Source organism: Acanthaster planci, linkage group LG07 (assembly GCF_054643075.1).
Source record: "Acanthaster planci isolate LZ-2023a linkage group LG07, COTS_SCS, whole genome shotgun sequence".
In the NCBI taxonomy this organism is placed as follows: domain Eukaryota; kingdom Metazoa; phylum Echinodermata; class Asteroidea; order Valvatida; family Acanthasteridae; genus Acanthaster; species Acanthaster planci.
Window position 1 is genome coordinate 20,611,302 of NC_141783.1, and position 14,946 is coordinate 20,626,247.

At 42.3% G+C, this 14,946-nt stretch overlaps 1 protein-coding gene across 1 annotated transcript; it reads right to left on the bottom strand.

Moving 5' to 3' along the window:
• Positions 1-379: 379 nt before the first annotated feature.
• On the bottom strand, positions 380-11,657 carry hagh (hydroxyacylglutathione hydrolase). The gene is made up of 9 exons (XM_022229269.2): positions 11,238-11,657; positions 8,434-8,657; positions 7,448-7,512; positions 6,867-6,984; positions 5,967-6,072; positions 5,715-5,818; positions 4,966-5,067; positions 4,063-4,142; positions 380-1,097 (listed from the first exon to the last, which is right to left on the bottom strand). Exons 1-9 carry the CDS (start codon positions 11,341-11,343, stop codon positions 1,001-1,003), a joined length of 1,002 nt encoding a protein of 333 aa, XP_022084961.2. The 5' UTR covers positions 11,344-11,657; the 3' UTR covers positions 380-1,000.
• Positions 11,658-14,946: the final 3,289 nt, after the last annotated feature.

Genomic DNA, 14,946 nt, shown 5'->3' on the forward strand with positions numbered 1-14,946 from the left:
CAAAAGAAAGTTATACAACACCGCACAATCTGGGCTCTTTTTACAAGGCTGCAGGTCTGGCTGAAATACTCGGGCATCAGTGAAGGTCACCTGTCAACTTAGAGTAGTCCTAAAGATTACTTCGTGTGGCTATAAACAACCGTTAAATGAAATGATGAATTTTTGAAGAATTTTGAAAACAGAAAAAATGATAATTATCCCGGCCCAGCATCATCAACAGTAGTTAAACACCACCACACTCGCATCAGAATTTGTGACGTGAAGTCTGTCAATCAAAAGTTCCAATTGAATTGAAGCACCTTGATACCTTACGTGATACATCTTGTCATTTCAGAAATAAACAATTTCAAAACAGACAAATGGACACAAGATACACGAGTTAGATTGATTCATGGTGAGGTTTTGCCTTTACAACAATGTACATTGTATATTCAATTATGCTCAAATTATGAAGGATTTCAACTTTTGTTACTGCTACTTGACAGTAATTAAAAATCCGTTTTCACTATACGTATATAATTTGTACAAAGTTTTCTGGGAAAACTTTAAATTACAATGTCTTTCTGAAAAATAAAATATTGCAGAAATAACTTTACATCTCACGCAGATTGTGGTTACACTTTTTGCCTATCTGATATTGAGTATTTTTAAATTTTTACATTTCCCTCAAGAACTCTTACCTCTTACTTCAAAAAAATACATTCCTCCAAATTGAATGACGTCCAAATACATTTTACACATTTCTACCTTCAAAATAGCAATGGAGAAAGCTCCAAGAAAAAAGCAGGCTTATGATTTCATGTTCAAAACGTTAGGGTTTTTGTATTCCACAATTTCATGCAAGTTTGCAAAACAATGCTAAAAGCCACATTTGCCATTTGTTAGCTTAGGACAGGTAATCTCTACAATAGAGAACTTCTCAACTTGCAGCTTCTAATCAAAGGTGTTTTTTTCTTATACTGACTGTTGTAGGCAAATGTACGGCAAGGAAGACATGTCTTCACATTTTTGGTTTGAAAGTGTTCTTGTCTTCCCGTAACTTTGCCATGGTGTCAACTGGATCAGACGTCCCGGTGTACTTCTGAATAGTAGGCTCTCTGCAAACAAATGAAATATGGACAGATGTAATCCATGCAAACTATCAGCATTAGCCCTAAACCTTGAGGACATTTCCACACCGTAGTAACCCTATGGGATTTTGTGGGTTTTACATGGGCAACAGTTTCCACATTTCCACACCGTGGTAACCCTATGGGATTACGTGGGTTTTGCATGGGCAACAGTTTCCACATTACCACACTGTGGTAACCCTATGGGATTACGTGGGTTTTACATGGGCAACAGTTTCACATTTCCACACCGTGGTAACCCTAATGGAATGATATTGGTTTAAACATGGGCAACTGTTTCCACCTTACCACATTGTGGTATCCCTATGGGATTACGTGGGTTTTACATGGGCAACAGTTTCCACCTTACCACACTATGGTAACCCCATGGGATTACGTGGGTTTTACATGGTCAAGAGTTTCCACACCGTGGTAACCCTATGGGATTACGTGGGTTTTGCATGGGCAACAGTTTCCACCTTACCACACCGTGGTAACCCTATGGGATGATATTGATTTAACATGGGCAACTGTTTCCACCTTACCACACTGTGGTAACCCTATGGGATGATATTGATTTAACATGGGCAACTGTTCCCACCTTACCACACCGTGGTAACCCTATGGGATTACGTGGGTTTTACATGGGCAACTGTTTCCACCTTACCACACTGTGGTAACCCTATGTAGAGCCAATGATTTTCCATTTCAAAAATGGGTATTTTCCATTTCGACAAATCTGGAATTCCGCTTCAGAATGTCAAATTCCGTTTCATACCTTTGTAAGCATGAAATAGGAAAAAAAATTTTAAACTATGCATGGAAACCATTTGCCCAACCACATTCCCTCCCCCCCCAAAAAAGAAACAAAAATAACAACAATACTGTTTGGAAATACTATGCAATGTTTCCAACTTTTTTTGATATAATTTCTGTTGTGAAATTTTTTTAAAAAATCCAGACAATAAATACTGCACATCCCACCCCTTGGTTTCCCACCGGCACGCAATCGCCAAAATCTTGCTAGGATTAACCAACGGACAATTCATGTGCCACTCCTCGTGTATGAAATCAGATTACATACATGTACATGTACAGTGAAGTCACAGAGGTCTTACATGTAAAAGTCGTTGATCACATTATGTTAATGTTGGACATCGACCCGTCATTTTATTTGGTGGTAGTGTGATAAAATTCAGACAGTTAACATTAAATCTGAACCTTAATTAAAAGTATGTTTGTGACTGAAAACCATGGCCCATTCAGCTATGGTACACCATTGTGGTACACCATCATTGCTAGGACGGGACACGTGTGAACAGCCAATGTGTGTATACACAATGTACCGTGCCGCGCCACTGTGTTATGCCAGCTGCTGCTGCACACATGGGGATCACGCATGCCATAGCACTTGCACGTTTTGGCACTGGCGCGCACGGACGACCCAATCACGTGGTGGAATGGTGCAATTTAGCATGTTTCCAGCACAATTCATTCATTAACCACTTCGGACCGGGGCATTTTTCAACGTTGAGGATGCTGGGCCGGCATGACTATCATTTTTTCTGTTTTCAAAATCCTTCAACAATTCATCATTCCATTTAACAGTCGTTTATAGCCGAACGGAGTAATCTTCAGGCACTACTCTAAGTTGACAGGTGACCTTCATTGACACCCGAATATTTCAGCCAGGCCTGCAGCCTTGTAAACAGAGCCCAGATTGTGCGGTGTCACACAGCTGTCTTTTGTTCACGAACCTGGCTCAGTGCACTGCTGACCTCTTTTCAATAGGGGCCAGATTAGCATGCAGCGGTGCTGTGTGGCTCATCGCTGCGGTGGTGGAGAGCTTTTGTCCCCGGTGGTAATCCGCTTGCTCTAAATACCCCAAACCCTGGTATACGGTTTCAAAATAATGCTGGATTATCACCACTTTTGAGAGCGAAAAATTCCGGTCATGCCCAGCAGCCTGGTCTTTTGTTCGGAGTACGGTCTTTTGTTACAGGGCCCTGTTTCCTTTGTCCGAGTTCAGAGACCCCGGCCACACATATAAACCATACGGCTCCGATCCCGGAGTCCCCGGCTGGTAGTGGTTAAAAGCAAGCATTTGAAAAGGGTTTGGTAGGCATTTATGTTTTCGTACTTTGCAGAAAGTCTTGTTTACTTTTTAAGCCATTCCTAGAGGGGAATTTTGCAAGTTCTGTTTCAAGCAGTGGATTCCGTTTCAAAGTGTTGATTCTGCAAATTCTGTCTGTTTTCTGCGATCACAGAAAATCGTTGGTTCTACCTATGGGATTATGTGGGTTTTACATGGGCAACTGTTTCCAGGGAACTCCAACTTCTAACTGAAGTACAATTGCCTCATTTCCTCTCAATTTGAATGGAGATCTGAAAAAAAGACTTTTAAAAGTATTGAATGCTGATCAGGATACTAAAGACAAGAAAGAAAACAAAAACTTCCATTCTGTCTCACTTCTTTGGGCAAGATCTCTGTCCTGAGCTAATCAGCAATTAGGGTTGCTTTCTTACAAGTCTTGATTTCAACTGTACATCCCAACTGATTTGAGGGGTTTTTAATAAGCTTTTTGCGAGTTAAATTTGAATAAAATCTGGTACACTGAGTTCTTTAAATTCACGTGAACATAATTCAAATTCTCCATACTAAAGCCACTGTTGCTATACCTCGTGATTCGGGGAAAGCTTTTCCTTAGTTACACAAGAGACGCCTTGCAACAATACACTGTTCTTAATGGATAAGAACGGCACAAAGGAACCAGCCCATTCCAGAGGTGATGGTCGCTATGCAAAAGCTTGCCCCGAATCATGAGGTATAGCAACAGCGTCTTTAGTCTGGGGAATTCAAATTGTCACGTTTCTATGCAATCAGATAACACAGGGTACCAGATTTCATTCAAATTTAACTCGCAAGTGGCTTATTCAAGACTGCTTTACTTACCTAACCCTCATGAATGGGTTAAATTTCTTTTCGTCTCCAATACTGGAAGGAACTGTGGGCACCTGCTTCGCTCTCTGTGCCTGCAACAAAACAAGGGGAGAATACTTGATCAGAATAATAATGATAAGGTTTCCAGACCCCTCCAATATCCACTTACCTGCAGAAGCCTTATGGCTGATTTTATTAATTTTCGTACCGATCATGAAGGCCAAAATGAACGCGAATTGGTGACGTCATATTAAATACTCATGTTATGAATTCACAAAAACTGAACACATTTCAACTTGAGGGAAATTTTGTTGCAAATTTTTGGCAATGTCAAATTCACTTCGCTTCGTATTTGCCTGCAGCATGAACCAACCTTAACATTAATTGGATTCTACCTTCCTCGGTGCTACAAAATCCTCTAAAATCTGTAGGATTATGAAAGATCTGGGAGGGTAAATATGGAGGGTAAACACATGTATTAAGTCTGACAACCTTTAAGTGCTAAAGTTTCATCACCAAGAAGCAGCCAACATTAACCACTTCAAAGAAATTGGACTTGTGGTACAACAGGTGGTCCAGGGTTGATTTGGTAACTACCAGGGGCCAAGGCCAGGATGATTTCTAAAGCTTTTCGATTTCAGGTAATGTTGAGGAGGAGAACAGAGGTTCTTAAGAAGGCACAGTATTTTGGGTGACTTTCTTGTCACTTAAAAAAAACACGGACAAATTGAAAGCTTGCTGACATGAGACAGCGTAGTTTCACCGGTGGGAAAGTGTTGCATCCAAGAGGTGATGGATTTGTATCACACTTCCGTCTCATATTGAGGTGGGGGTTTAAACCAGAAAAAGGCTGATGACACCAAACCACGATCAGGGACAACCTCAATTAAGTCCTATTAAATAGGGAAGCTTCACCTTGGCCCATTCCATCTTGTGTTGCAGGTCCACATTTCGCGGTTCCACAGTCAGTGCATACCTCAGACTGCTCACTGTGTATTCATGACCACAGTAAACTTTCTACCGACACAAAAAAGAACATAGATTAGTTTGCAATTATAGCATAAATGACTGAAAGCTGTAGACCTGTGGCCTGATGCGGCAAACCTAAGATAATACAGATATTTTCTCCAAATTGAGGGTTGTGGTCCAGCATGTTCTGTTGTGGTACATATGTACCAGTATGTGTGTGTCCATAGGCAGGACACTTTGTCACAAGCTGCTTCTCTCCTCCATGGTAAATTGGTATCTGTGAGGGCAAATGGGGTCATTTTGTTGCAGCATCAAACTGCATTCTCCCAACTTAGTTGAGACTGTTTAAAAATAGAAATGCTTCATGGTCTTGATGAGCAGGGATAACAACGTAAAGTTCAATGAACAATGAACGAATTCTACAAATAACCACGGCCTCTGTTGTCACTAGTGAAGAAGGCATATCAAAGGAACCAACTTTAATGGTAACAGTGTAAAATTTAGAATTAGTTGTAGATTCAAAATACCAAAATAAGTATCATTTATGAGAAAAATTTAGACTTTGGTACAGTACTGATACTGTCATAATAATAATCTAAACAAGTTTCCCTCATGAATATGCTCTTTTGTCACACTAAATGATTTTTAAACAGTGTTTCAACACATTGGACGCAATGTGGGTGGGGCCAACTCACCGTTTCAGGGGGTAGACTCCCGAGCTCCTCAATGAGTGCCCGGTACATCTGGTCAGCTGTGCCCTCAAAGAACTTGCCGCAGGCCGCTATGAAGAGGGTATCTCCTGTACACGAGGTGACAGGATTCAAAGGATTCAACTTAAGAAAGAGTCCAGGCCAAGCAACATCAATGAATTGGTCAAACGGCCCTAAATACTCACATACTCACCTGTAAATGCTCAGGTACTCAACTATGAATAGTCAGGTATTTACCTGTGAACACAGTTGGATCACTTCCATCAGGACCGGTCACATAATAGCAAATGTGACCTGTGGTGTGACATGGCGTGAACATACAACGTACATTGAGCGAACCAATCTGAAACGGACAGAGCATTTTTACACCGTGGTCAAAGCAAACTGAAGGACAAACTCATTTGTGACTGGATCCCACAAAATAAGTCTTGAGGCATAATTTTGTTTGGTTTGCAGAAGTAAGTTCTTTCTTTTCATGTTATCCCACCAATTTTGGCATCCCAGTGAGAATGGACACAATATGGATGAAAAATGTTGTGGATTCTTAGTGATTAACAGGGTGCAAGATTTTCTTCCAGGCTTTTCGCTCAAAAGTTGCACTGGCGACTTGTGATTAATTTTGTTAGGTCGAGTCACATTCACAGTGAAGTCTTAGTAATGCACACATACAATTATTACAGATGCATAAACTTGTCTCTTGGGTTAACAGACGAGTTTTGGATAATTTTTTTCTTATTCTGACCTGTACACGAGAGAATGTCCAATGTACTGGTAATAGCCACTGGCCACAGTATGCATTGAAGCCAGCTTCACAAGAAATGCACAAGTTCCACAGTAACAGAAGAAATAGTTCTGACACCCCAAAATGAGTAAAAAGGCAATGTTTTCAGCGATTGTGCTGTCTTTGCATTAGAAAGAGCAAACTGAGCTTTTGTTTCAAAAGTTGCAGTGTATCACTCAATTTGGTATCCCGATGCAAATTACCATTAAGCAGGCAAAAAAGGTCAAGGGTTCATACAGAACTAGATTGTGGATGATTCTTTCAAAGGATTTGTAACCCATGAGTGGCTCTTTGATGACTGATTGTGGTAAGTTGGGGCAACCAGCAGCCGAAACTGTTAATTTAGAAGAGTTTACCGTCAACTTGTCATCGTGTTTGACCTTCTTGTTGAGAGCTCCGATCCGGTCATCTCCCCCACACACTGTCAGACCACTGACCAGCTTCACTAGGTCCTTGTTACCCCCAGCATGGTCCCTGGAAGGATACCAAGCAAAACCATTGGCTTTGTCACTGTGAGGGCAGGAGTTGTGACCTCCATTTAACATCACACCTAGAACTTATCTCCATTTCTTCTTCTTTTTATCGTTGCCATTTAGTGTTCATTGCATTGGCCTCAGTTCAGAAAGCTTTCCATAACTTCAGCTCAAGGATGAAGCAGCTAAACAAAAATGCCAACTTCCAGGAAATTTTCCAAAGTTGTACTAATTGCTATGAGCCATTGCATTTCTACCTTCTTTGATGTCTGATAGGAATGGTTCTCAGGTATACGTACACACACCCAATACAGTACCTATTTGTGAGCATTTAAAGATTTCATTCGACCCCTTTTCACCGGCTTTGTCTGACTCTATGCTTGAGTGAGATATTGAGTATCCAGTGTCCAGACTACAACAGGGTCTGTTTGATCTTTCAGAACTGGCACAGTTTCCTGGCTTACCAGTGGTGGTGAGTAGTGAGCACTGTCTTCAGTTTCACGCCTTCCTCCTTCACCGCACTAACCACCTGTAACATTCGGGAAAACACAAAACCAGGTTAATTTATCTTCACAAGGAAAGCAGACGGCAACTGAAAATCTCATCCCATGTGGTGTAGTGGTTAGGGTTTGTAGCTTCTGATCATAGGGTCGGGCGTTCGAATCCAACTGATGATAGCATGTTTTGATCTTGGTCAAGTCACTTCACCTCTAAGTGCATCTCTCCACCCAGGAGTAAGTGGGGACCTGTGAGGGTAGATATGGTTATTATGTTTAGCTACATGCACCTGTTGTGGCAGCATCAGGCTAGTATACTCCCCAGGGAGCTGAGATGGTTTCAGGAATGTTCAGGTGTTGTGAGCCCAATGTGCAGGGATAATGATATTTTATATCGGCACCTCAGAATTACAGATTCTATGAGATACTGAGTGCCTTATATAAATGCTTTGATATAATTATTATTACCTTTGTAACGGATACATGTCCATGCATAACACTTACCAACTTGACGCCAGATGACGTGTAAACACAAATATTTTCCTTATTTGTTCCACAAAGGCCGTGTACACTCGTTTAAAAATTCCTTTTTCATTTCTAAGGTTAACATAATAATGTGTCGTGCTTGGTTGGGTCAAAGCGCAATAGCAAGGTTGAAGAATTTGCGAATAAAAAAAATGCCTCCGGGAGCCTTTTCGGGTAAGAAAATTTGACGTTAACTCATTAACCATCCAGTCATTGCATGTACAACTTTAAATGACTCTGTTACTATGTGACTTTCACACGAACTGGCCACAGAAAGCATTAATACCGACACTGTGCCACTGGTAAGGAATATGGTGGATAACTTTCAACTGAATGGGCACAAGTCTTACATCAAACAAGACATTCATATAGTCAAGATCCCATACTCCATAAATTTACCAAGTGGGACTCAACCAAAGGCCACTTACTTTCTCTGGGTCGACAGGATCAACGATTGCTGCTTCCTTAGTCTTCTCGTCGATGACGAGGTACATATAGTTGTCCTCCAGGGCTGAGAGAACCTTCACGTTCATGGCTAGCTGCTGGACGTCAATGGTGATGGAGTGGTTGGATCGGATGCGGGACGTTGCCGTGGAAACAAAGAGGCCAGACGGTTTGAGAAGCTGAGATGATTTATGCCTCAGCGAATGTCCTGACAAAGGAATATCAATGCATGATTGACTTTCAGTGCAATTTAAAAAGTACTGGCTCTCAATTACATGTACGTTTAATCTTACAATCACCACTGGGCCATGAGAATGAAAGTTTGGGATTTATGTCCCCCACCCGCATGCTCAAAAACACCCCGCCAAAAAACTTCATTATTTCCAAAAAAATTCCTTATTTTCACAAAAAGGCTTCCAAAACTACATTTCAAATCATAAAGCAGCAGCAGCTCTGGGTATGCATCACGCACGGCTAGACTAGACACGTTCATTGTATGTGTGAAAATGCTGCCTGAGTGTACGTTTTAACTTGACGATCGTCATAGCAGTGCAGTTTCCACTGACTTACCTTTGAGTCGAGTAGTACGGTATGCGGAAGCCTGCATCCAATCAAAAATTGTTTTGTTTGGCCACTTGATGTCCTCATTGGCCTTATATGGAACGTAAGGGCGTGGCTACTGGGTGGCCGGCATGCAAAATATTAGACTGAATATACATGTACATTTAAAGCACAATTGAATGAAGTGAGAATTTAGCAGTGTCATGCACAAGGGGCTTGACAGTCACTTCGCCCCATTTCCACATCGCCCCTAACCACTTCGCCCCATCTCCACTTCGCCTGACCATGTTCGAGTGTTTTACAAGCACAAGCAATGGGCACAAACTGCATGGAGTTATACATGTAGGCCTACATAGAAAATTCTACGGCACTCACAAAATTAATGTCGCCTGCATTGTCCATGGTGAATTACCTATGGTTGGACTAGCATTTGATTTATTTCTCATCCTCTTCAAGTTTAGTTCAAAGCGGTACATAATTTTGTAGACATCGTTCTGGTGATTATCAACGCATCCAGATGCAGGTGCATGGGCGTGGATAAACCTCAGCATGCTGCAGCAGGAAATTGTGAGGAAGCATGCTCACTTTAAGTAGGGGCAAAACAACCTAACATTAAACTCATGTTGCCAGTGTGAATGGGAAAACATGTTAACACAAGCAGCTGTTCTGTGGTGTTTGTGAAGACAGAAAAGAAACAGGATTTATTTATTTGTCATTCTTATATTTATTAAATTTGTTTTCTCTAAGTTGCTCATAACAATTTTAGTGTCCTGCCAAAAAATTGTGGTCAGTCGGAAAATCTAACATTGTTTTGGGCTTTGCAAGTTGGATTCTCCCACCGTTATTTGGTTGCTGAAATGTTGATGTTTTTATTTGTTCCATCTAGGCCTATGCCTCTGTTACTAAAGAACAGAATGAACAATAATCAATGGGGCAAAGTGGAAATGGGGCAGAGTGGGAATGGGGTGAGGTGGCATGGGGCGAAGTGGAAATGGGACGAAGTGACCAACACCCCGCTAGGGAATGCAGTATATTGCATGCTTGCCGTTGATCTTCCGTGAATTCTGACCACATCCTTTACAGTATGAATGTACATGTATTACCTGAGTTACAACACTAGGAATAACAACTACAGCTACAAACCTGTAGACTGCAATTACATCATGGAAGAAGGTTGCTAAAAATAAATAATGAATAATGAAAAAGTATTTTGTGCTTTTCCAAAATGTTCCAGACGCAGATCTAAAACTTTCATTCTCATGGCCTTACAGAAAACATATTTAAGTCAACACGTCGACCTTCTCACTCAGTCTCAATTTTCCTGAACTCATGTCCTGTGTGTCGGGATGTACACGTAGATACTGTACAATGTAGTATGTACATGTAGTTCCATACAATGAGACACTAGCTTGATAGATAACTGCCTGTTTCTTCCAGTTGGCAATCTGTTATCTCAGCAAAGCCTTGCCTCAAATACTGCATGGCTGATTTTGCACAATGGTAGAAAGGCATCGTGGGAAGGAAAAAGGAGTAACTATCATTCATGCAATATTTGCAATAAGGCTTAGGCCTTAAGCTTAGGCTTAGGTCAAGTCTACTCCGGAGGTCTTATTTTGTTCGTCACACACATACATAAACGTTGAACTTACCCTATCGGAGTGCTAGGCCTACTTCAGTACTTGCACAACTGCAAGTCACGATAGCCCCACTAGTGTGGCAAGGACTCTCACTCCCGCTCCATCCAAGGATGTAGCGAGAGTCCATGCCACACTAGTGGGGCTAAAGTCACGAGGCCAAGGCCTACTTCTTGTTAGCCCCACTAGACTGTGGCATGGACACTCCCTACCGCTCCATCCTAGGCTTTGGCATGGACACTCGCTACCACTCCATCCTTGAGTCTTAGGGATGGTACGGTAGCAAGTGTCCGTGCCACACTAGTGGGGCTAACTTCGTGTGTGATCAGGTGACGTACACATGTGTACGCCTGACACGGAGTAGCCTGGTGACTTGCAGTTCTGTAGTACATCATACATCATGTATAGGCCTACGTGGCAGGCCGGGTAGTAGCACTAGCAGTACCATACCCAACTGAGTAGTTAGGCCTACAACTTGAACTTACATGCTGCTTGTAAGTTGTATTTGTATCTCCTGCTTTTTTTTCTAAGCTGGAAAAGAAATTGGCCGAAAAAAGTGCAAGTGTCCTGAAAGCAAGGGCTATCCCACGTACCTACGTTGAAGTAGTACTTTGAAGCAAATCCCTTGCAAAGGTAGGAAAACGGACGTAGGCCTGCGCCTACGTTGACATGGTTGATAACAGTTCCCACAAGCATCATCACCCCCGGGCCGCAACTTTAATAATATCCAGGACCCAACCTCGACTCCATGGGCTGCGTGCGCGTTCCTTCATTCACTGAGAAATTTCAACAAATGACCAGCAAACCTTCTCAAAAGAAACACTCCTTTGATTAAACAAAAACTGACCTCACGCTGCAAACGCACCATAGGGCCTACTTTCACCGAAAATACGATCTTTGGTACTGACTTTCTAGTTTTCTGGTGGGACGCGCTCACTCCGAGCTGGCGCGGCTCAACCTCGACTCCATGGTTGCGTTCGAGCTACTCGTGTTACCTCAAGTACTCTCCCCACCCCGCGCCCGAAGTGCACGCGTTGTGCATGCGCGAAGGGGCCGGAAGAGTGCGCCCCGTGGATAAAATTATTGATGCACGAAAAAAATCAGGACTTAGCACTGCTACCTGCTACAAACCCTACGCATGCGCATTAATACCTTTAGAATTTCCCTGTGAGTTTGTGCACAAGTCAATGGTGTAGCACTTTTTCCTACAGATTTCTACCCCTGACTTCCCTTCCCAGCTTGTAGCACTGTGTAGCAGTGAGTTTGTGCAAAAGTAAATGGTGTAGCACTTTTTTGCTACAGATTTCTACCCCTGACTTTTCCCTTCCCAGCTTGTAGCACTGTGTAGCAGTGAGTTTGTGCAAAAGTAAATGGTGTAGCACTTTTTTGCTACAGATTTCTACCCCTGACTTCCCTTCCCAGCTTGTAGTACTGCGTAGAAGTTGGTTTGTGCACAACTTGTGTCAATGGTGTAGCACTTTTTTGCGAGAGATTTCCACCCTTGACTTTTCCAATCTCACCATTTTGGGGGCCAAACAATCTCCTTTTTCAAAACATACTGTGTGTGTGTGGGGGGGGCACTTTAGTACTAATGAGCTGGCCAGAAATTCTCACTTGAATTAGTGGTCTGCACCCCGTGGGTACCGCGGGTAGTCTTGGGCCAAGACGCCGGCGGCACTCAACTTGATAGCGGACTCGATCAAACATAATGCAGGTAATGGTGCCGTTCCACCAAATGGTCATATTTCTGCGCCCGAGCTCATGAATATTTTGTGATCCCACGGGGTTTTCACAATAAGACATGCCATAATTAGGTGGGATCATAGAAATATTTCGTTAAATCCTGAATTTGGGGCTGATAGTTTCCGGTTTATTTCTTTCACAAAAAGCCCTCAAATTGAGGGCCTCAGAGGCGGGCGGCTACATTCAGAGCTGAGTGCATAGATTTACTACTATCTTCAGTGACAGGCAAATAAAAAAAATCGTGGTTAAACCCCCATAAAATTGAAAAGAAATGTGATCTTCTGGCCATAATCTTGAATTTCCAGCGAAAAAAACTGAGGCCAACCTCTTCACAAGAGACAACAGGCGGCGCTATTTCGGTCTGATTTTGCACTGTTTTCTATGGGTGTGCATTTGGTGTAGTGCAACCAATAATGGTTGCAGGCCAGTAAGTAGGTCCAAAATTGCCTGCGCGGACCAAATCACGATTTGTAGGCTGTGGCACGTGGACTGGGTGGTTTGTTAAAAAGGTGGATGAAATGCAGGGGCAGGACTGTCAGCTTGTGTTTCTGACAGTATCGGACCAAACGGGGCCCTCCAAATTGCTCTATTTTGCTATGGAGTGTAGGCATCAATTTCCATTGAAGTGATGGGCCTCCTGACTGTTTTGAGGGGTGATTTTTCTCTGGAGAGATACCTCCAAATGTCATCTGTTAAACCAATGAAAATTGAAAGGAAAATGAAAGATGAGGAAGTGAACATTAATTTGATGTGTGTCTTGAACACGTGTGAAACTTGTGAGTATTTTTAATATTTTTTTAATTAGGCAATATTTATCACTGTTGTCTGTGGCAACTGATTTACTGTGAGAATTTCTGGCCAGCTTAGTTGCATTAAAAGTGACCCCCTTCCACACAGTATCTTTTGAAAAAGGAGATTGTTTGGCCCCCAAAATGGTGAGATTGTGTAAATCGTTAGCAGGATCAACCCCTGGGTCTTTGAGTTTCATATGAAAGCAGAATGGCTAAAAACTACGGTAGAAAAATGGTCCCAAGTGCCCGAGAAAGTTGATGGTTGCCACTTAAAAATAGCTGCAAAACTTCGGAAAAATCACTTTTCGGGGGGTGATTTTGTTTTATGGGAATAATTACAAATGTAATTGGTTAACAAATAAACCCACAAATATTGAGAAGAAATTGAAAGATTAGAGACCAGACAAGAACTTCATTTGCGTTTCCGAAATCTCAGGGATGTTGGCGCGCATGTCGGTTATTGGGCCCTGAACAGTGCTGATTTTACAGTTTTCAATGGGGCTTGAAGTACACGTACATGTAGTGGACTCTACCCATATGCCGTGCTCGCGCCGATTTCTTGTGCGCCCTCTCGTGACTTCATTTCACCAATCGACGGCTTGTTAATTCTACCCACTGAACAAGTCCACCCCAACTACAGTACATGTACATGTAATTGTACATGTACAAGTGACATCAGGACCCAGATAGACAGTTGAATTAATTAAATTTCATGACACCCTCGAATGAACATGTGCGTTTTCAAATCGCCCAAAGTTTATTCGCAGATCAATCTATAAGAGAGCGCGTCTCTGAATGGGATACAGCCGCCCCATGACTCAGCACTTTTAAACAGAATTTACAACGCATTTTTGAGTCAAAAGCATGAATTATTCATGCAGCCTATTGCCGAACTGAACTCAAATGACCCAAGCATACCACCTCTTGTACGGTACGGTATGCGCGTGTGTGCACCGTACCATGACCGCAAGTGGATTCGGTTAGACTTCAGGGTGCACCACTACAAGTAAATTCCCATAGACAGCAGTGATAAATCCCCATACTTCACAAATATTTTAAAAATACTCACAACTCTCACAGGTGTTCAGGCTGCACAGAAAAATGATGTTCCACATGTCCTCATTCATTTTCCTTTCAATTTTCGGGGGGTTGACCAATGAATTTTTGAGAAATTTTCACCGGAAGCAGACCACCCCTAAAATGCAGAAAATGTCCCTGTCCAGAAAAGTAGCCATTTTGAAAACCCTCCCTCAGCAAAATGGCTCAAATAGTGCCACTTTCAAACTCGATTGCATCCAAATTGCTCAGAATTGGAAGCCCTGAGTCCGGCCCAGAGGTCCAGTCTCATATTTCTTCAATTCCTCAGTTCCATGGCTCTCAGGACCCTCTAATATAGAATATTTTGAGTCTATAACTTTTATTAATGAGCTCGGCGGACATACGTCTGGCCTACTTACGAGGGTGCACCCTTCAGTTTCGCTGGTTCCAGTCAGAGCTCGTCCATACAGCTTCAAAACGGGTGGCACCAGCGAAGCCGAAGTCTGGACCGAATCCACTCGTTTCGAACATTTGTTGGGAAAGGTAATCCTATTACAAAGCGACTTGTGACTAATTCAGTTCCTGAGAATACAAATACTTCAGCCTGTGCAAATATATGAGACTGGAGCGAAAAATTCTGTTTTCTCATTAAATGCTTCAGTATTTCCTCAGCTAAACATGATAGGTTGATGAATTAGTGAGGTCCATGTGTGGAATTTTTCCTTTTCTT

What these genes read in the sequence shown, in the direction of transcription:
- hagh (XM_022229269.2), bottom strand. Translation starts at nt 11,343, where the DNA reads ATGATGCTTGTGGGAACTGTTATCAACCATGTCAACGTAGGCGCAGGC. An exon ending in TGATCCAACTGTGTTCACAG is followed by an intron (nt 5,819 to 5,966) that starts GTAAATACCTGA and finishes CCTCGTGTACAG; the next exon opens with GAGATACCCTCTTCATAGCG. An exon ending in AACCCATTCATGAGGGTTAG is followed by an intron (nt 1,098 to 4,062) that starts GTAAGTAAAGCA and finishes ATTTGTTTGCAG; the next exon opens with AGAGCCTACTATTCAGAAGT.